Here is an 18,011-nt window from a genome sequence, read left to right on the forward strand (position 1 = left end):
AGTCTTCTTCTTCTTTTTTTCACAAAACAAATTTCTTTTAATATTGTGTTGTAAATAACTTTATAGTTTAATGCATAAATATCTTAATTTTTTGTTGTATTTATTGTTTAATTTAAGGAATTTACTGTAGACATTTCAGTACTAAATATTTCTTGCAATACTTAATGAATATGTACTGTGTGGAATATATATATATATATATATATATATATATATATATATATATATATATATATATATATATATATATATTATTAGTTAAAAATTTCAAAATTATAAGTGAAATTTATAAAAAAAAAAGATGAAAAAATGAAAAATTGTAATTTTTTAGTTTTTGTTGAATTTTAGTTAATATTATATAAAAATAATGCTATGCAAATTTTTTCAATAATATAAGTTCAAGATTAAAAGTCTTGTAAGACCTACTACTTAATGATCTTATTTATTTATTTATTATTCTTATCTGATTATATTTTAGTTTAAAGTGAATATTATTTTTTATGAAATTTAATTATTTTTTTTTCTATTAATATATGATTTTAATTTTGATTTTCTCTCCGTTGATTTAGTCTTAGATTGAAATTTGATTATATTATGTTGTAAGTCTCTAATTTTTTTTTGTACTTTTTAACTCTCTTAATTATTATTCGAGTGCAACTCTTGATGAGATAAGGAAAGTTGTATATGATAAATATTATTGTAAATGAGTTAGACATAAGTTAAGTTAAAGTTGAATTTGAAGTTAGATGTGAAGATTATGTATAAGTTAAGGAAGTTAAGGACCTTTTTTGGGTGAATATGTAATATTTTTTGTCCTTTAATCTTAAAAAAAAATACTTAATATGATTTTTTTTAACATGTAACTCAATAATGTTTCCAAAATATCATACTATATTATATATATATATATATATATATATATATAATATTGTATGTAGTACATTTTATTGGAAATATTTATATTTGGATAAATTTGGTTAGGCATTGGTACTAAAAACCTTTTATAGTATAAAATTTTGTTTATGTGAGGGTATTAGAACTCTTACTTAAACTAGAAAGGGTAAAGAGTTGTGAATTTTTCTTATAGCAAATTGTTTTTATTTTTTCCGAATACTGGTCTCAATCTTACTATAAATTTAATCACTAATTTATTAAATTAAAAATATTTCATTCTGAGTTACCAAAAAAATCAAATCAAATTATAGAATAACTTATAAGAATTATAATTTATCTACAGATGTAAATAATTATGTTCTAAATTATTTAAAATGTTAAGATAATTTATATATGATTATAAACTTTTAAATTCAAGTAAAATATATCTATGTGCCTTTTTTACGAAATATATATTTTATTAAAAGATATCTATACTCGTTGAAATGTTGTGATATTAAGATATTCTTAAATTTCCTTAAACTGCTTGATAGGTAACATTTTTTTTTAAATCAGAAAAGTACGTTGATATTTATTTTTGGATATACATTATTGAACTTCTTTTTCAGATGTTTGATAAAAGAAATTCTAGTCACCTTATTGGGTATTTATTGATATTACCATCTTGACTTATACTAAATAACACATATTTTGTTTAATTGTAAAATAAATATATATCTTTTATATGTTTTTTAGTAAAGTAACATTTAGTCTTTTGTATAGTTTTTAAATCCGCATTTGTTTTCCTCTTCCATTTAGTAAATCACATTCATTTTTTCTATGGTTTTATAATAATAACATGGTACTCAGTTCTCTTATTTTATTAATGCAAAATTATTTATTTTTTTATTTATAAAAACATATTTAATTTCATTTAAAACAAATTTATTAATATTTTAATTTAAATTTTTGTTGATATAATATTTTTAAATAAAACAAGGAAAGTGGTGCCATTTTGGTAAATATCATTAATTAAAAATACGGTAAAAGTGAATGTTTATTTAAAAATTAAAGAAAATATAAATATAATTTTATTCAAAGATATCTAAAATTAAAGAAACATAAGTATGGTTCAGTATGAAACGATATAATCTGAGTACAATTTTCCTCATGGTTCAGTATGAAACGATATAATCTGAGTACAATTTTCCTCACACAAATTTGTTTGATACTGTGTTGTAAATAAACTTCCACGCATCAAATTTGGATCTCTTATCTTTATGGTCAATGAGCAAAGTTATTTTTTATTATTAAGATATATAAAAATGTGTCGTAAAGTACGTGTGTGCGTGTGAATATATATGATTTAATATATTATATGATGAAATGAGATGATATAAATTAATTTTCATATTGCATGAGATCCTGAAACGATATATAAACTAATTTTAGTTACAGCATTGAGAAAAAAATCTAATAAAAAATAAGGTATGCAAACTTTAATTTTGATTTAGATCTTACACTTGTAGCAAGAAGATATATAGAACAGTAAAAATAATCACTCCGATATAAAAGAACTATGAATATTAATTCTTATAAATTAAATATTAGTTTCTATTGAAAAAAAATTGAATAAAAATCACTCAAAAAATATTATCCCAATTTCATACGAAATATAGTTAATATTTTCATAGTTTTAAATTGTAAATGAGATTTAATTTTATTATTGCAGTTGTAAGATGAATGTGTTGTACATTATTGATATTAAATTTTAAAAGCAGTCAGAACTGAATAGGGCATGTTTGGGGGCTACCATCCTATGATATAAGCAGTCAAGGTTGTACACTTAGACAGTTAACACAACTTGTCCAAAATGGAATTATTACTACTAATAGTAATGATAACAGAGAAAACCAACATAAATTAAACGTGATGTGTTATTTCAAATAACTTATCTACCTTAGATTTTCTTACAAGTTGACATTTTAGAGTCATTACACACTTTTTTCAATCTTCCATTACTGCGCCACATTAATAGCTTTGACGACGCCTTTGAAAATCTATCTGTGCAAAATATTGAGACTGCTATGCAACTGTCCCATCTTTTTTTTCACTACTTTCCAAACATAGCCAGCATCTAACAAATGTAGTAATCGAGGGCAGTTCCCTTAATTGAATGAATGAGGAAAAGAGAAGTCTCAAAACTTAACGGTGTCCCAAATATCATATATCTTCAACTAGTGAAGTTAAGAGCTCACGCCACTAGAAAATTTTCTATATGATCTGCGGATTATATTAAATGGCGAATTGTGTATAGAAAGAATATAGGTTTACTTACGAGCATACACAAAATTGAAAGTTCGTCATACATGACAAAAAAACAGACTTAATGTAAAACAAACTAATTTTTAGTCCAATTTAACGATGATTAAAATGAAAACCGGAGAGAAATGACATAAAAACTGAGCGACTGCAAAAAATAATCGTACTTCAAATAACAAAAGAAAGTGTCTCCAAAATTATAAACCTTACATAGATCTAGCATTACACCTTAATAGCATACTTTCGCATCGGAAAGTACAATTCCTTCTTTGTCTCCCGCTCTGTCTTCAATGAAGCCTGTAAAAAAGACGGCGAATTCATTCAGATATATATCAGAAACCTATAAGGCGAGAAATATCTATCTCAATTCAGAAGCTCAAAATAGGAGAACAATCCACAGCAAAACGTCAGAGGGAATATTATACAAAATAGATCCAGCACCCCAAATCAACACAAGGAATTCAACTAGCATGTTCACCTTTACATTAAACTAGCCAGAATCATAACATAAAAGCTTAACAGTGAAACTTCCAATCAATTTCCTTGTTTCATCTTGAAGACAAGTTATAGTCCCGATTGTGGTGAAACATCCAATCATGTTCCTTAGTAGAGCGATAGCAAAGGTAATAGAAATATTATTTATGACAAAAACTATAATAAAATATTCTTATTAAATGATATCAGAAATATCAACCATCATACCTACAAATAATAGATTTTCTAAAGAATAGATTATGGAATGTAGGAGAGTTCAAGATGGATGCAACCTTGGAAGATAAAAACAATAGAAAACAGTCCGCCATCATCTAACTAACACAACACAGGCATCAAGCCGAATAATAGATTGCCATTTTCCTAACGTAGCCTTGGGAAATAGCTATCTGTTTGGATGTAAGTGTGCACGTGTTATAATACACGGATATCAGCAAAACCATACTTAGATGCCACCTGAACTATAATTTTTCAATCAACAATCATCATCAAGATAGAAAGTACAGCTTAATGCAAAAGTTAAATTTCAGTTAATCACCAATCCAGATAAAAAGAAGAAAATTCTGATAATTCGTTGAAGACAAGAGAATATATAAACCAATGCAGTTGCAATTTGATATCTACAAATGTTCAAACGTATCACCTAATGCCTATCACGTTATAAGAGTTTTGCTCAACTCAAAATAGACTATTTGGAAAAAGGCAGGAGGAATTGCAATTAGAAAACATTGTAAACATACACCATCTCTAGACACACACTTCCAAATCCTATGAACTTTTTAATCGATAATTATCAAGTAGCCACTTATTTCTACACTCATTGAAACACAACCAGCAATTTCGAGCCATTAGACAATCTAATCCTGTCCAGATGCATTATCTCTTTGGATTTCATCTTTTCATCCATCAACCTTACACACATAACAGGTAGATACCAATTCAGTCCCTCCCTGAGCTGTGATAATAATCTCCCTTATATAATTCTCGGAGTAATAAAAGTATATGTCCTCAAGTTGGTATATTTTACTAAAGTTCAGGGGCCTATTTGATAGAATTTTCAAGGGTATATCCAAAAAACACAGTAGAGCGGGAAAAAGATGAGAAGAACGAGACATGAATGGTACCTGATGTTTTGTTAAGCGCCTTCTGATAGCCCTGGTCTTCTTGGGGCGCAGATCCAAAGGAATGTACTTCTTGTTCTTGTAAGCCTCCCTCAACGCTGCTTTTTGCTTCTGGGAAATCACCGTCAGCACCTGCGCTATCGAAAGCCGAACCACTTTGCTGCATCCACACAACAAATGCATTGAAATTCGTATCAATTTGAATTGAATTAAGGATTAGGGAATTGAATGAAATCAAAGAGAGAAGAAATGCACATTTTGGAAAGCTTGTTTGGCGCCCCGCCGGTGACCTTAGCGACGCGGAGGAGAGCGAGTTCTGCTTTGAGATCCTTCAATTGGTTCAGAAGCTCTGCTTTCGTTTTGTTCCTCAGCTCGTACACCTTGATTCTCGCTTTTGCATTGCACAAAACAAATTGGAACATAAATACATAAACGAAATCGAAACCGTATCGAATGAAATAGCATCGTAGAAGTGCAGACAGAGATAGTTTGAATCGTACCCATTGCTAATTCGAAGGTCGCGTGGCGCTGCGAAGAGGATCAAAAGAGAGAGAAACCCTACCTACTTGGTTGCACTATTTCTTTTTCTTACTAAACCCTAATCCACAAAATAATCATAACACAGGTTAACATCGTGTGGATCTGGGCCTGCCTTCTACCCAGTTAACAGTTTATTAAATTTTGTTATTCCACACCGTCTTATTTCTAAGTTTACCCCCCCTATTTCTGAAAATTTGAAGTAAAAAATATTCCCTCCAGATTCCATTACTTTAACATTAGTTTTTGTAAAATACTTATTGAATTAAAAATCATTTAAATATGTTGAAAGTATATTGTATCATATTGTTTTAATAAACTTTTCTGTCAATTAAGTCTGGGTGGTATAGTTGGTTATCACGCTAATCTCACACACTAGAGGTCCCCGGTTTGAACCCGGGCTCAGACATTTAATTTTATTAAAATCTTTTATAAAATGTCATGAAGGAGTCACATTGAAAAGAGTGTTTATATTATTGAACACTGAACCACAGCGAAAGCAAAGTATTAATTAACAAGAATCCATGTGCAAAGTACGTTACCCGCAATACTTTTACGTATTCTATTTTCGTTTAAAATAAACAAAGAATCTCTGTCTAAAAGAACCACACCAAGCTTTCAAGATTAGTTTGATTTCAACGGAAGAATAAAAACTACAAAATAAATATCAATGAAAGGGAACATATGGAACTGTTATGGTAGATTACGCAATACACGTTATCGTTGATCCATAAATGCGCCATGCATGCCCTTTTGCCCGACAAAAGATGCAATTGCTCTGTAACTGATAGATTATATAATGGTGAAGTTTAAGCATAAAAAACTGATAGATTAAGATAAAGGTTGGTAATGGTCAAGATGAATATGCAGTATGCAGCAGCAACCATTTAACAGCTTTATTAAACTGCTGATGCTCGAAATTCAAGATTTGAATGTGAAGTATAAGCATTCTTCAAAATTTCTGAGGGATGATATATTTATTTAACTCAAGTTCTTTATGAAAAAGTCTAAAGATACTAACACAGCACACACATTTTAAAGGAACTGAACTGACCCAGTTCTACTTTGCAGTAGTGGAACGTACTATTGCTATTTTTTTTTCCTTCACCTTTTTCTTTTTCCCTTCAAGTTCAAAACTAAAAGCAAGTAATCTGGTATCATTTGCATCACTCTTTTGCTAACACTCACCAATCTCTTCAAATTCTTCACTGCATTGCTCAGTTTTTTTCTCAGAACACAAATATTATCATCACAGCACAGCCCTGAAAGGAATGAAATTGTTCTGCTCTTCCACTGCTTCCACAGCAGTAAACTCTACTATGGATCATCATCATCGTTCCACAGTACGTAAAAGCACCAAAAGGAACTCCAGTGTTAGAAGAAAAATCCAACTTCGTCTTCCTTGTTCATCCATGTTACCTATAAACCCTTTGCCTCACTGGGACGTGCGCAGAAAAGGTTCCGTCACTGATTTTAATTTTTGTAACAGTAAGAACTTCAGTGGTTCATCATCATCCACAATGTATCTCCTCGGTGACGCTCCCTTCATTGATTTGGTGTCTGGGTTTGATCAAATTCCTTCACACAAGCCCACCCTGCAGAACCACGTTGTTTTGAGGGTGTCATTGCACTGCAAGGCCTGTGAAGGAAAAGTTAGAAAACACATCTCAAAAATGGAAGGTCAGTTTACATATCCACCTTAGTTCATAGAAAAGCTAAGCAAAAAAAGTTTCTAAATTTATATAAACTTAATGTTCTGTTTATTTGGGTTAAGTAAGAAATTGTTCAAAATGTTCATAGTAGTGACGATTTATCAGACATACATCTTGCTACATATTTAACCACCCAAAACACAGCATGTGATAATGAAGTTTTTGGGTTTTATGGTTTCTTCAATGGCTTAATAGGGTCAAAGTTTATGTTAATGAATCTAATTTACATGTTTTTTTTTTTGTAATTATGTGTGTATAGGAGTAACATCATTCAGTATAGACATGGAGGCTAAGAAAGTAACAGTAATCGGAGACGTGACACCATTAGAGGTTCTGGCAAGTGTGTCAAAGGTGAAGAATGCACAGCTATGGCAATCTCCAAAATCATCTTTGCCTTCAACGTGAGTTAAATGAAAATTAACATATTAATCTTAATTTCTTCTCTGTCATCACCCCACCTTTTTCTTATGTGTTGGTATGTAAGAGTTTGTATTAGTACAAAGTTTGATGTGTGTGTCAAGCTTGTTTATAATGTTTGTCTAGTTAGATTGGTGAATGGAATGCAGTTTTTGTTGTTGTTGATTAGTGTTTACTGATTCCTCAAGTTGAATTGTTTCCAAGTAGTAGTTTATATGTAGTTTCTTTAAGTGATTTTAGCATTGTTATGAGAATGGTCACGTTCAAAAATTTAGAAATTCAAACCAAAACTAGCCAAGAAAAGTAGCTCTGTCTCCAAAATGAGAAGTGTTCTATTCATTATCTTGATGCTGAGCACTAAACAATAATGTGTCTGAGTGTGTACATGTTTCCATAACCATAAACATGAGAACCTGTGCACATGTTATACACTATTATTTTCCCCACTGGGTCGAATATGATAGCTTCGCTTTTTAGATAACAAACTAGTGGAGCCAGGGTAATGCATGCGAGTCAGTGGTAGGCACATTCAAGGCCAGGCTGGTTTGGGACACATTCTTCATCAAACACTTTCTGTTTTCTAGTATTCATTTTTCAAGCTAATATGATTCATGCTCCTCAAACAACCAATGTGTCCAACGTTGGTTAAATCCAATGTTTATAAAAGTGTAAGGTGTTATTAATTATGGTAAGGATGCTACTGCTACTGCAATTCAATGAGAAGGTTCATGAGTACCAATCAGTGGCTTCATTTTTCCTTTTTCTGTCAAGTTGTACCCCCCCCCCCCCCCCCCCCATGCACGCACCAATGTGATAGTAATGAGTAGAGTACACTTTATGATTTCATGGTCTAGATCACTTGGCTGTAGTGGGGCTAATATTTCACGCCTAATGTTTCGTCTTTTTGTTTTGATTTTGAAACTAAATCGATCTTAATGGTCAATTCAAAAAGCATTATTTGTTGGCAGAGAAAAGAGAGTTATCTAACTTTGTACCTAATGTTTGATTGTTTTTATTTCTTTGGCTAAATCGTGGACTGCTGGAAAAGGAAAATACCATGGAAAACAAATATGAACATCTATGACCTGTGCATGAATGTTACTCGCATCAAATGATTAACCTGGTTTCGTTATAAACAAATGAATGATAACATTTGTTAAAAGCTCAGTGTAGGTGTAAAATGAGGATGAAAGTGGAAATCGAATGTACAGAAAGGTTTTGGCTAGTCAAAATTCTTATTCCACTGCTTTTTTTGATGCCATAAGAGAGAAGCTACCTTTCTTTTTGTGAAAATAAGATATACTAAATTTAGTTTGATTTATATTTAATTTAAACTTTTAATCAAATCATTATTTGAGATTCAATTGGATTTTAAAGTTTTGGATATAAAATTAACAAATACTTTTTACAAAAAATTATGATTTAAAAAAAAATTGTTAAATATTTTATAATACAATATTGACAAATAAAGAACAAAAGCATGTTATTGACAAAGATTTAAATGCTGATGGAAAAACCTCATAGCAATTATTTTTCAATTAAAATTGATTTCGTTAAGTGGGTGTATAATTTGATTTGAGTATGAATTTTCCTTATTTAGTGAATAAAAGTCGTTCAAGCAAAGAAGTTTTGCTCAAACGATGATATGAAAAGGATGTTTTTGTTCGAATAGTAGACCGTAGAATTTCAGAAAAATAGAATAGGGGAAAAACATAAAATGTTCGAGTTCGAATAAAACATATTGGTTTTTTGTAATTAGAAGCATCTATCTCCAATATCTGTTGTTTAGGAATATATAACTATGGTCACTATCTTGAATGATATAAAAGAATAAGAATAAAAGTAGGTTAAAAAGAAAGGATCAAAGAGCATGTAACGTGAATTGGTAATAATTCGAGTAAAATAAAGAAAACACTTTAAAACAGTGAAGTAATTCCACTAATTCGGTAATTCCTCAACACGTTACCCCTTTTATTTTCCGTTAAGATAAGACAGGATGGGGGAACCTTCACAACCAATCGATAATGGTGGATTGGTGGAATGTTTATTCTAATTTGGTGGAGGGAAGAAAATAGCATCGGAAGTCCTCTTTGAACGGAACAGTTGCTCCACTCCTGAATCTACATTGAAAGCAGCTTGCAGAACAGAAGGTGATAAAGCCTTCCACACAGAAGAACTTCCAGCCAAGTGGGTAAATATAGGACTGCCAAAGTGAAAACCATTATGGTTAGAAAAAAAATGTTAAATTTATGGGTTACCATCAAGTAATACAGAATAGTTGTTCATCAATGGAGTTTTCATTTTCCAACCAAATAAAGACAGGCAAGTAGTACATTAGGATCAACAGTTTTCATCTATGATTGATGATGGGTTCTGTGTCAATCACTGGTTGGAAAGAAATTATTAAGACAAGAATTAAAGTGTAGAAGTCTGAAGTATAAATCAACCAAAAAGGGTTAAGTTTTCTACATGGTTATGGTTAGGACCAATATCAAATCCATTCAAGCAACAAACAGAACATCAGATGAATGGTTACTTACTTCTGCACTGAAAATAAGATGAACAATAATAAGGTGATGATGAGAAAGGCTTACTTAGGGGTGGTGATTATAGAGAACCACTCCATTCCCTCTGGATCAGCAATTTTTGAGACAACAAAAAACCTTGGCACAATGAACAAATTACCAGCTTTTATAGTTGTCTCCAAAACCCTATGACCATCAACTCCAACAACCTGAACCCGACCACTACCTCTGATGATATATGTAACCTGCAAAGCAGAATCACAAGAGAATCCTGGAGAGCACATGGCTCCTCCATCCAACTTCACAAGGTCAGCCCCTAGCCCAACATCACCAACCAAGGGAAGATTCTTGGTGTTCAACACCACAACCCTTCCACCACCCTTGATGTCAACATCCAATGGAGCCTCTTCACAGTTCAAGGCCATGCCAATCCGGTGCTCCGGTTTAGGCTCCGGTAGTGTGATGCTTCCGTCCAACTGCACAACCCCTTTGCCCAATTGTTTTCCAACAAGGGTCTTGACATCACTCTCTTCCAAGTCCCAAGCCCTGCCCACAAACTCAGCGGAAAATCCCGTGAAGATTCCATTGGAACCAGTCAGAAAAAAATCAGTGAATTCACCAGCCTTGTGAGCCTTGGAAGTGTCTCCAAGGAACAGAACAATCAACTCAGTTTCTTCTTTGTTATACCACCATGTCACAACACCAAAGGGGAGTGCCAGCGCATCCCCTTTCTTGATTGCAACAACCTTCTCTTCTGATTCAGGCAACACTATTCCAGCCACTCCACTTCCTATGGAATGAAAACACAGATACACAGATAATCAATACAATATCATTTTTTCATAATTTCAAGCAAAGAATCACTCAGGGCCTGTTTCATTCCCTTCTCGTCTCATTTCAGGTTTCATAATCTTTCCTGAATCAATGTTTTTTTTTTTTTTAATAAACTCATCTAAATCAATAATCAATCCCGCATGGACCAGCAATTAATTTCTTATTAAATTTCATTAAGGTTTGAGAAATATTTTTGAAATAATTGTTCCAAAAACTAACAAAATAGAGAAAACTTTTTCACATCTTCCATTTTCATCCTTTTCAATCTCTCTCACTTCTTACCTAAGTCTTACCTAAGCAACCTTCTTTAGCTACATTTTGAAAAAAAAAAAATTATAAAATACAAACACACCCTTAAAATAATTAGTTTAATTTGAAAACACAGGTCAACATAAACATGACTTCAGAACAAGTATTACAAAGTCAAAAAGTGTAGTCCAATTAAATCCTTAATTTCCAAAACAAAAATGCTAAAAAAGCTAACACTAAGGATCCCAATTTTTCTTTTAAAACTTAAAATCCCAAATCAACCTTTTAAATCAATATCCGATACAACATACGACAAATTACCTTCACAAATCGATGCATCGGGAATTATCAATTAAAAAAAATTCAGAATACAAGAATTGAAAACGAGAAACTTCCGACAAATAGTTCTGATCAGTTGTATAATATTAAAAACATTACCAATTGTGGACAATGATTGAAGATATGAACAGAAGTAGCAGAGCGAAGATACCTTGAAGAACATAAGCGACTTTGGAAGAGTCAGAATATCGAGGAAGGGCGAAACCGTTTTTGCGCAGAGAGAGTTTGGCGGCACCAATGTTACCTTCGCGAAGCATGGGAAGTTCAGAGGGGGACCAGGCGTGGTAGGACCCACCATCGCCACCATAAACTTTCTTCACCAGCTTGGGAGAAAGATCAATCTCCATCTTCTTCTTAGCTTTTTCAGTGGACCCAGAAAATTACAGAGAGAAAAAGAAAGAGATTTTGGAGTTTGTGTGTGATACCTGATATGATGCGTGAAAACACCACGGGTATATATAAAGGTAAGTGTAACAGAAATGGAAGCGGCATTTTAGTGACAGTTCACACTTCACTACTGGTTCTTGTCCTAATCTCATCCAAAATTAATGCAGGTAGGTAATTCAACTTTTTTTCTTCTTTTAAACACCTCAATTAATGATAATCAAAGATTATCAAGCAAAACAACTAAGAAATTTCAGATATATTTAATATTTATCAGTATCAACTGTTCTACCAAATAATTAATATTTACGCGTGCTATATATGTTAAATGATGCTTACTTATAAGTATATAGTTTTTTCAACATATGTTTTAATTTAATAATGTGTGAATAAAAAGGTATTTATTTAATTTAATTGGGGATTTAATCTACAAGAGGATTAACAAATGTCGTGTTTTTTATTATTACGTACTGTATTTATTAAATTTAATAAATGTGTTTTTTTTTATAAAAACACATTTAAGGACATATATGTTTTGTATGATAAGTGTGTGAAATAATTTATAAATTTAATTATTGTTTAAAAATAAAATTTTTATTATTACAATAAATAAAAATACATGTATTATGTGCATGTGTGATCATTTTATATTAAAAAAATAAAATTATTACTATTATTAACGTAAATACAGAAATGTGTATATTTGTATGTATTTTTAAATATATATATATATATATATATATATAATTATTTAAACTGTACAAATAATTAAAATAATAAAATTTTAAAAAAATAAAATATGTATATAAATATAGATATTGTTATAAATTTAATAAATTTTAGTTATTGAAATAAAATATATTATAAGTAATATTATGTAAATAATATTACGAGTAATTATTTAAAATTGAGAAAAATAGTTAATATAAAGAATGATAAAAACGTAAATAAAAGTTTTGGAATTTTTGTACGAATTGAAGTCTTAGTTTTAAGGATGTTTGATGTTTATAACATGATTAAAGAGCTAATGTGATGTTTGTTTCTACCTTTCCCATATTTCTATGCTTTATAATACATCTGGATGGGAAATTTTGAGAGATAATTGTTTTTTTTAGATAATCTGAAAATAAAATATGTTATTTTAGGAAGAATTTTTAAGGAAATTGAAATTATAGAAATTTATGCAAAATAATTAAGTTATTTAAAATTATTAAATTTCAAATTTCACTTAGAAAATTAAAATTTATAAAAAAAATTATGCTTTTATAAATTCACATTTACCTTTTTTTTATAAAATTCAATTCTGGTCAAGACATCACCAACTTGACTAAAACAATACATCGATAAAATTACTATTTTTCTTTTAATGTTGATTAATTTTTTTCTTTTTCATTTATATTGATAGTGGTTGTTTTTTTTGTAAGAATTATTTTTATTGTTGTAAATCATTATTATTTTTTACTCCATGTCAATTTGTTTTCAATCTACGCTGAAGATCCTATTTTATTTTCTTCTATATGTGAACTGGATTGGATTGGGAACTATTTTTTGGTAGATGTGAATTGGATTTTTTTTTATTGACATTTGTTAGGATTATTTTTATCCTGTTAACGATTTTAGTGAATCATTTATCATTAACAATAATGTTATTCTTTGTCAATCATTTATTAGAATTTTTTTCTGATAATGAGTAGGGTTTACCATCTTCAAACAAAGTTAACTAACACTGCTTATAGTTAATTTGAAATGTGAAAAAAATGTCAACAAACATCAATAAAAGGAAATAAAAAAAATAAAATTGTATAATTGTAAATCGTCATGTGTGTGGTGCATGTTAGTAAGTTTATTACACGTGTTTTCAATTTGAGGATTCTAAACTACTTATCGAATATATTATTCAGTTAATTTGTAGAGTTTATCAAGTTTGTCATAATGTTACACGATAAAATATGAAATATTTGCACATGCAATAAAGTTTTTAAACAAGTGAAAATAAACATTCAATGTCCATTTAAGGATCGTTATTATTTAGCCTCTTATTATTATTATTATTATTTATTTTTTATTTTTTGCATAACATAGTTCTTTTATGCTAATTTACAATTCAACTAATTTAATTTCACGTGATTTTGTTAACTTTGTTTACCTAGTATATTAGATAATATGAAAATATATTTGATTCAATTGTAGTTGACTAATCTTAATTTAGTTATTCTATTGACTCGATTACTAATTTAATTCTTAAAAAGTTAAGATCTATTTCACTTGAGTTTAACATGATAGACGCTTCACAATAATAGTCTAAGCATTTCTTTGTTTTTCTTAACTATTTTGGATTTTATGCGCAATATTACTTTTATTATCGAATCACTTTATACTATGGATGAAATATGATTGTGGAATTCCTTTGCTTGCAACGGGATATGTATATATATATATATATATATATATATATATATATATATATATATATATATATATATATATATATATATATATATATATATATATATATATATATATATATATATATATATATATATATATATATATATATATATGAAGATACGAAGAAGTGTTATTTTTTGTGATCTCTATTTATTTATTTATTTTTTAAATTTTTTTCTATTTATTTATTTATTAATTTTTTTTTTTGTGTTTTGCAAAGGAGGATGTTATCTCCTTTTATGTTTATTATTTTCTTTATATATCTTATACATGTGTGTTTGTATTTCAACCATGTTATCTTATTCTATTAGGGTCAGAATATAATGCTTATATTGGTTTTAGTTTTATATTATTTACATGCATGTATATTTTAGTGATTTGTTTGTAGGTAACAATTGAAATGAATAACAATTAGGTTGTAGCATGGCTCACAAGAGTTTAATATATACATATTTATATGTATAGACATTGGCGTGTTTTAAAAATATTATAGAGAAGAAAAATTAGTCATAAATAGTAAACAACACAAAACACTCTTTGAGTATAGCAGCATGACTAGAACCACCTTTAACTGATTTTTTTTTGTTAAAATTCTAAATAGAATAAAAAACTCATTAAATTTAAAATTATAAAACAACAATAGAGTCAAATATGAAGGTAGTGATGACAATGTTGACGATGTTGATGCCAGAGTTAGAGATGGTGACATGATAGCCATGAATGTTGTGATGGTCGACAATACTAAAGCAAGTGTCGTTGACATAAATGCCAGTGTTATGATGGTTAATGGCAACGATAGTGATAAAAGTGTCATTATTGATGAGAATGTCATCAAAAGTTGTTTGGTTCAATTTTGATTTGGGAATGAGAATCCTAGGACAAAAGGTTCATCCTTACAAATTATTTTATTTCATGGGTTGGATTTTTTAGCAAACTAAAGGACTTTTTTTTAACTCAAAACCTAGCCTAATAGAATGGATTGACGCGATGCAAAATCAATTGATTTCATGAGCATTGCATGATCCTACTGTTAGTTCATCGAATCTTCATTACTCGCAGGATCATACCTATGAGTGTGTGAGAATATCTACGATTTTACAACATTGGTTGATATATTAATTTTTTTATTTTTAATTAAATATTTTCAAATAAGTTCACAATAGGCTAAATGTCATCGCATAAAGATTACATTAAAAATATAAAAGAAAAAAAAATGAAAGAAAAACATGAGAGATCACACCAAACTTTTGATAAAATTACATATCACACATAGGCAAAAAAGAAAAACAAACTTGTTGAAAGAAAAATGATGTTTTTCTTCACGAAAATCATTCCATACTTTGACTTCCACATACTAGGAAAGAAGTAAATTCCTCATCGTATTAAAATACTTATCATTATCCAATCCTCTTACATTTTAAAACAAGACATTTAATATCTATAGGTTTTGGCTTTAGAGGTTGTAGTATTAACTTTATTTGGCCTACCCATACCAGGTTTCATTATAGTTTGAATTGACTCATAATCCTCCTCAGTGTTAAAGTCTTCACTTTCACCGATCATATTAGCTCATTTAGAAGTTAGTTTAAATTCTCCGCAATAAGAGCTTTCTTAGACATCCAAGGATTAGGGTTTGTCGTTGAACTACTATGAGTCTATTTTAATTGTTATAAACCATGCAAACTATTGAGAGTGACATCCTTTGGAGAAGGCATGCTAACCAAGGAATCATATTTCACTGACACGCCACCATTAAAATTCTTAACAAGAGAATATCCATTCACAAAACAAACATTATCATGATTAACCACCATTGGTCATGTGACTAATCAACAATCTTTACAACAATAGGTTGCATTGTAAAAGACTAAATCACAAACTCCACCATAGGTTCCACAACAGGTTCCACCATAGGCTCGACCATAGTCCTACCACTTGAGCAAAAAAGCCCTTAGTCGCATCATGTGCACCAGCCACAATAGGACGATAATGTTGTTGTACTTTTGTGCTAGCTTTTGTTTCCCCACAACAAATAACATTAGCATCTTGTTGTAATCTTTTACAACTAGATATATCATGACCAATCATTTTACAATTTTGAACAAAATAAAGATGATTTCTCACACTCCACATCAACAATAAACACAAATCTTTCTCTATCCACAAGCAAATTAGATAACAAATCAATATCGACTAAGACACATGCAAGGAAACCTCAAGTCTTATTCTTAGTATAATCATATAAAGAAAAAAGATGTACAAATTCCACGTGCTATTGAGAATTTTGCTTTCATAATACTTTAAAGGAAGGTCAGGAATGTGAACCCACCATTGAGTTTTCATGAGTTTCATGAAAGTCAGGACAAAATCTTTTATGCAAGAAAAAACACAAAGAATGTTAGGAGATAAATTTAAAGTTCCAACAACCAAAATTCTTCGTGTGTCTTCTAAAGAAGAAGAAAAAATCATATAACCTTTTGCCAAGTGAAATTGTCTTCCATTAACTCAAATTGTTTTAAAGCAACGTAAAGTTTTTTGCAAAAGGTCTAAATATATACGCATTTTATCTTGTTTTGTTAACAAAATATAATCGTGCAAATGATTTTTGCACTCCTCCAAACTAGCAAGACAAATTTCTTAAAAAATATTCACAAAGACCATATTCCCCTTTATACAATGACAAGATAATTTGGACAAAAGAATATCACACGCATTATTAAAAACTCGGGTAAATGTTCGTTTTTTTTTGTCCACATATTTGAAAAAGATTTAGAGAAAAATAAGTTTCCATGATATTAATCCCGTAAGCAATCTTGAGAAATATGAAACTCTGAAGAAGAAGTCATACATATGCATCATCAAGCAACAAACATCCCTCTATCCAACCACTCAAATCGAAGGTGTCAAATTTGCACTTGAGTTTCAATAATATAAGCGATTTCTAGCCACCTTTCAATCACATATACAAACTTAACCGAATCCAACACACAATCACGAATGAGTACTTCACGTGATACATAATTAGCCTTCATAATTTTGGAAACCAACCGAAAACTTACACCTCACTAGTTAGGGTTAGTATTAATAACACCCCTTAACTTTTTCATGAGTTCTTAATTATATGCTTAAACCTATAAAGTTTTATATACAAGGAAATATATAAAAAATAATTCGATTAAAGATTTTTATAGGTAAGGGAACCTTTATGTGAGTGTAGAAGGTAACTAATATATCTTAAGGGTATTTGAAACAAAATTGCATACACCAAACATGATTATCACCTTTATTAATTGTTATAAATTAAAACATAATGCAGTAACTATATATATATATATGCTATGAATAATGAACATTGATTAAAGAGCTAAACTTTTATATTATTAAATTATTAAGAAGTTTACAAAAGACGAGATTTAATTGAAAGTAGGTGATATTCTAATATGAGATTTAATTGAAATTAGAATTGATATCACGTGTAATTTTAAAAATTAATAAATATAATTCTCTTAATCTATCTACTACTAAATTATTCGATTTACATTCCAGTTAAAATGTTTGTAGTATCATTTACCACGTAAAAAAATGTTTATTATCGTTTACCATGTATTCATTATTTTTAAAATTTAAATTAAAATATATCAAAATTTAGAATTTTTCAATTTCCATTAAAGTTTAAGAATATATATATATATATATATATATATATATATATTTTTAAAGTATAAGAATGTTATATTGATCGGTAAATATTTGCATAG

General features: G+C 29.5%; 3 protein-coding genes and 1 non-coding gene across 4 annotated transcripts; 2 read left to right on the forward strand and 2 right to left on the reverse strand.

Moving 5' to 3' along the window:
• Nucleotides 1-3,278: 3,278 nt before the first annotated feature.
• Nucleotides 3,279-5,457, reverse strand: LOC114183905 (60S ribosomal protein L35-like). Its single transcript, XM_028071084.1, has 4 exons — nt 5,309-5,457; nt 5,064-5,199; nt 4,812-4,968; nt 3,279-3,492 (listed from the first exon to the last, which is right to left on the reverse strand). The coding sequence occupies exons 1-4, from the start codon at nt 5,310-5,312 to the stop codon at nt 3,418-3,420; spliced, it is 372 nt and encodes a 123-aa protein (XP_027926885.1). The 5' UTR covers nt 5,313-5,457; the 3' UTR covers nt 3,279-3,417.
• Nucleotides 5,458-5,680: 223 nt separating this feature from the next.
• TRNAV-CAC lies at nt 5,681-5,754 on the forward strand. The gene has a single exon. It is a non-coding gene; the product is annotated as a tRNA-Val (tRNA).
• Nucleotides 5,755-6,328: 574 nt separating this feature from the next.
• Nucleotides 6,329-8,159, forward strand: LOC114186112 (protein SODIUM POTASSIUM ROOT DEFECTIVE 2-like). The gene is made up of 2 exons (XM_028074137.1): nt 6,329-7,025; nt 7,317-8,159. Exons 1-2 carry the CDS (start codon nt 6,617-6,619, stop codon nt 7,460-7,462), a joined length of 555 nt encoding a protein of 184 aa, XP_027929938.1. The 5' UTR covers nt 6,329-6,616; the 3' UTR covers nt 7,463-8,159.
• Nucleotides 8,160-9,317: 1,158 nt separating this feature from the next.
• On the reverse strand, nt 9,318-11,869 carry LOC114183020 (11S globulin seed storage protein 2-like). Its single transcript, XM_028069851.1, has 3 exons — nt 11,573-11,869; nt 10,069-10,789; nt 9,318-9,677 (listed from the first exon to the last, which is right to left on the reverse strand). The coding sequence occupies exons 1-3, from the start codon at nt 11,766-11,768 to the stop codon at nt 9,524-9,526; spliced, it is 1,071 nt and encodes a 356-aa protein (XP_027925652.1). The 5' UTR covers nt 11,769-11,869; the 3' UTR covers nt 9,318-9,523.
• Nucleotides 11,870-18,011: the final 6,142 nt, after the last annotated feature.

The sequence above is a fragment of the Vigna unguiculata genome, chromosome 5, assembly GCF_004118075.2.
Source record: "Vigna unguiculata cultivar IT97K-499-35 chromosome 5, ASM411807v1, whole genome shotgun sequence".
NCBI classification, from domain to species: domain Eukaryota; kingdom Viridiplantae; phylum Streptophyta; class Magnoliopsida; order Fabales; family Fabaceae; genus Vigna; species Vigna unguiculata.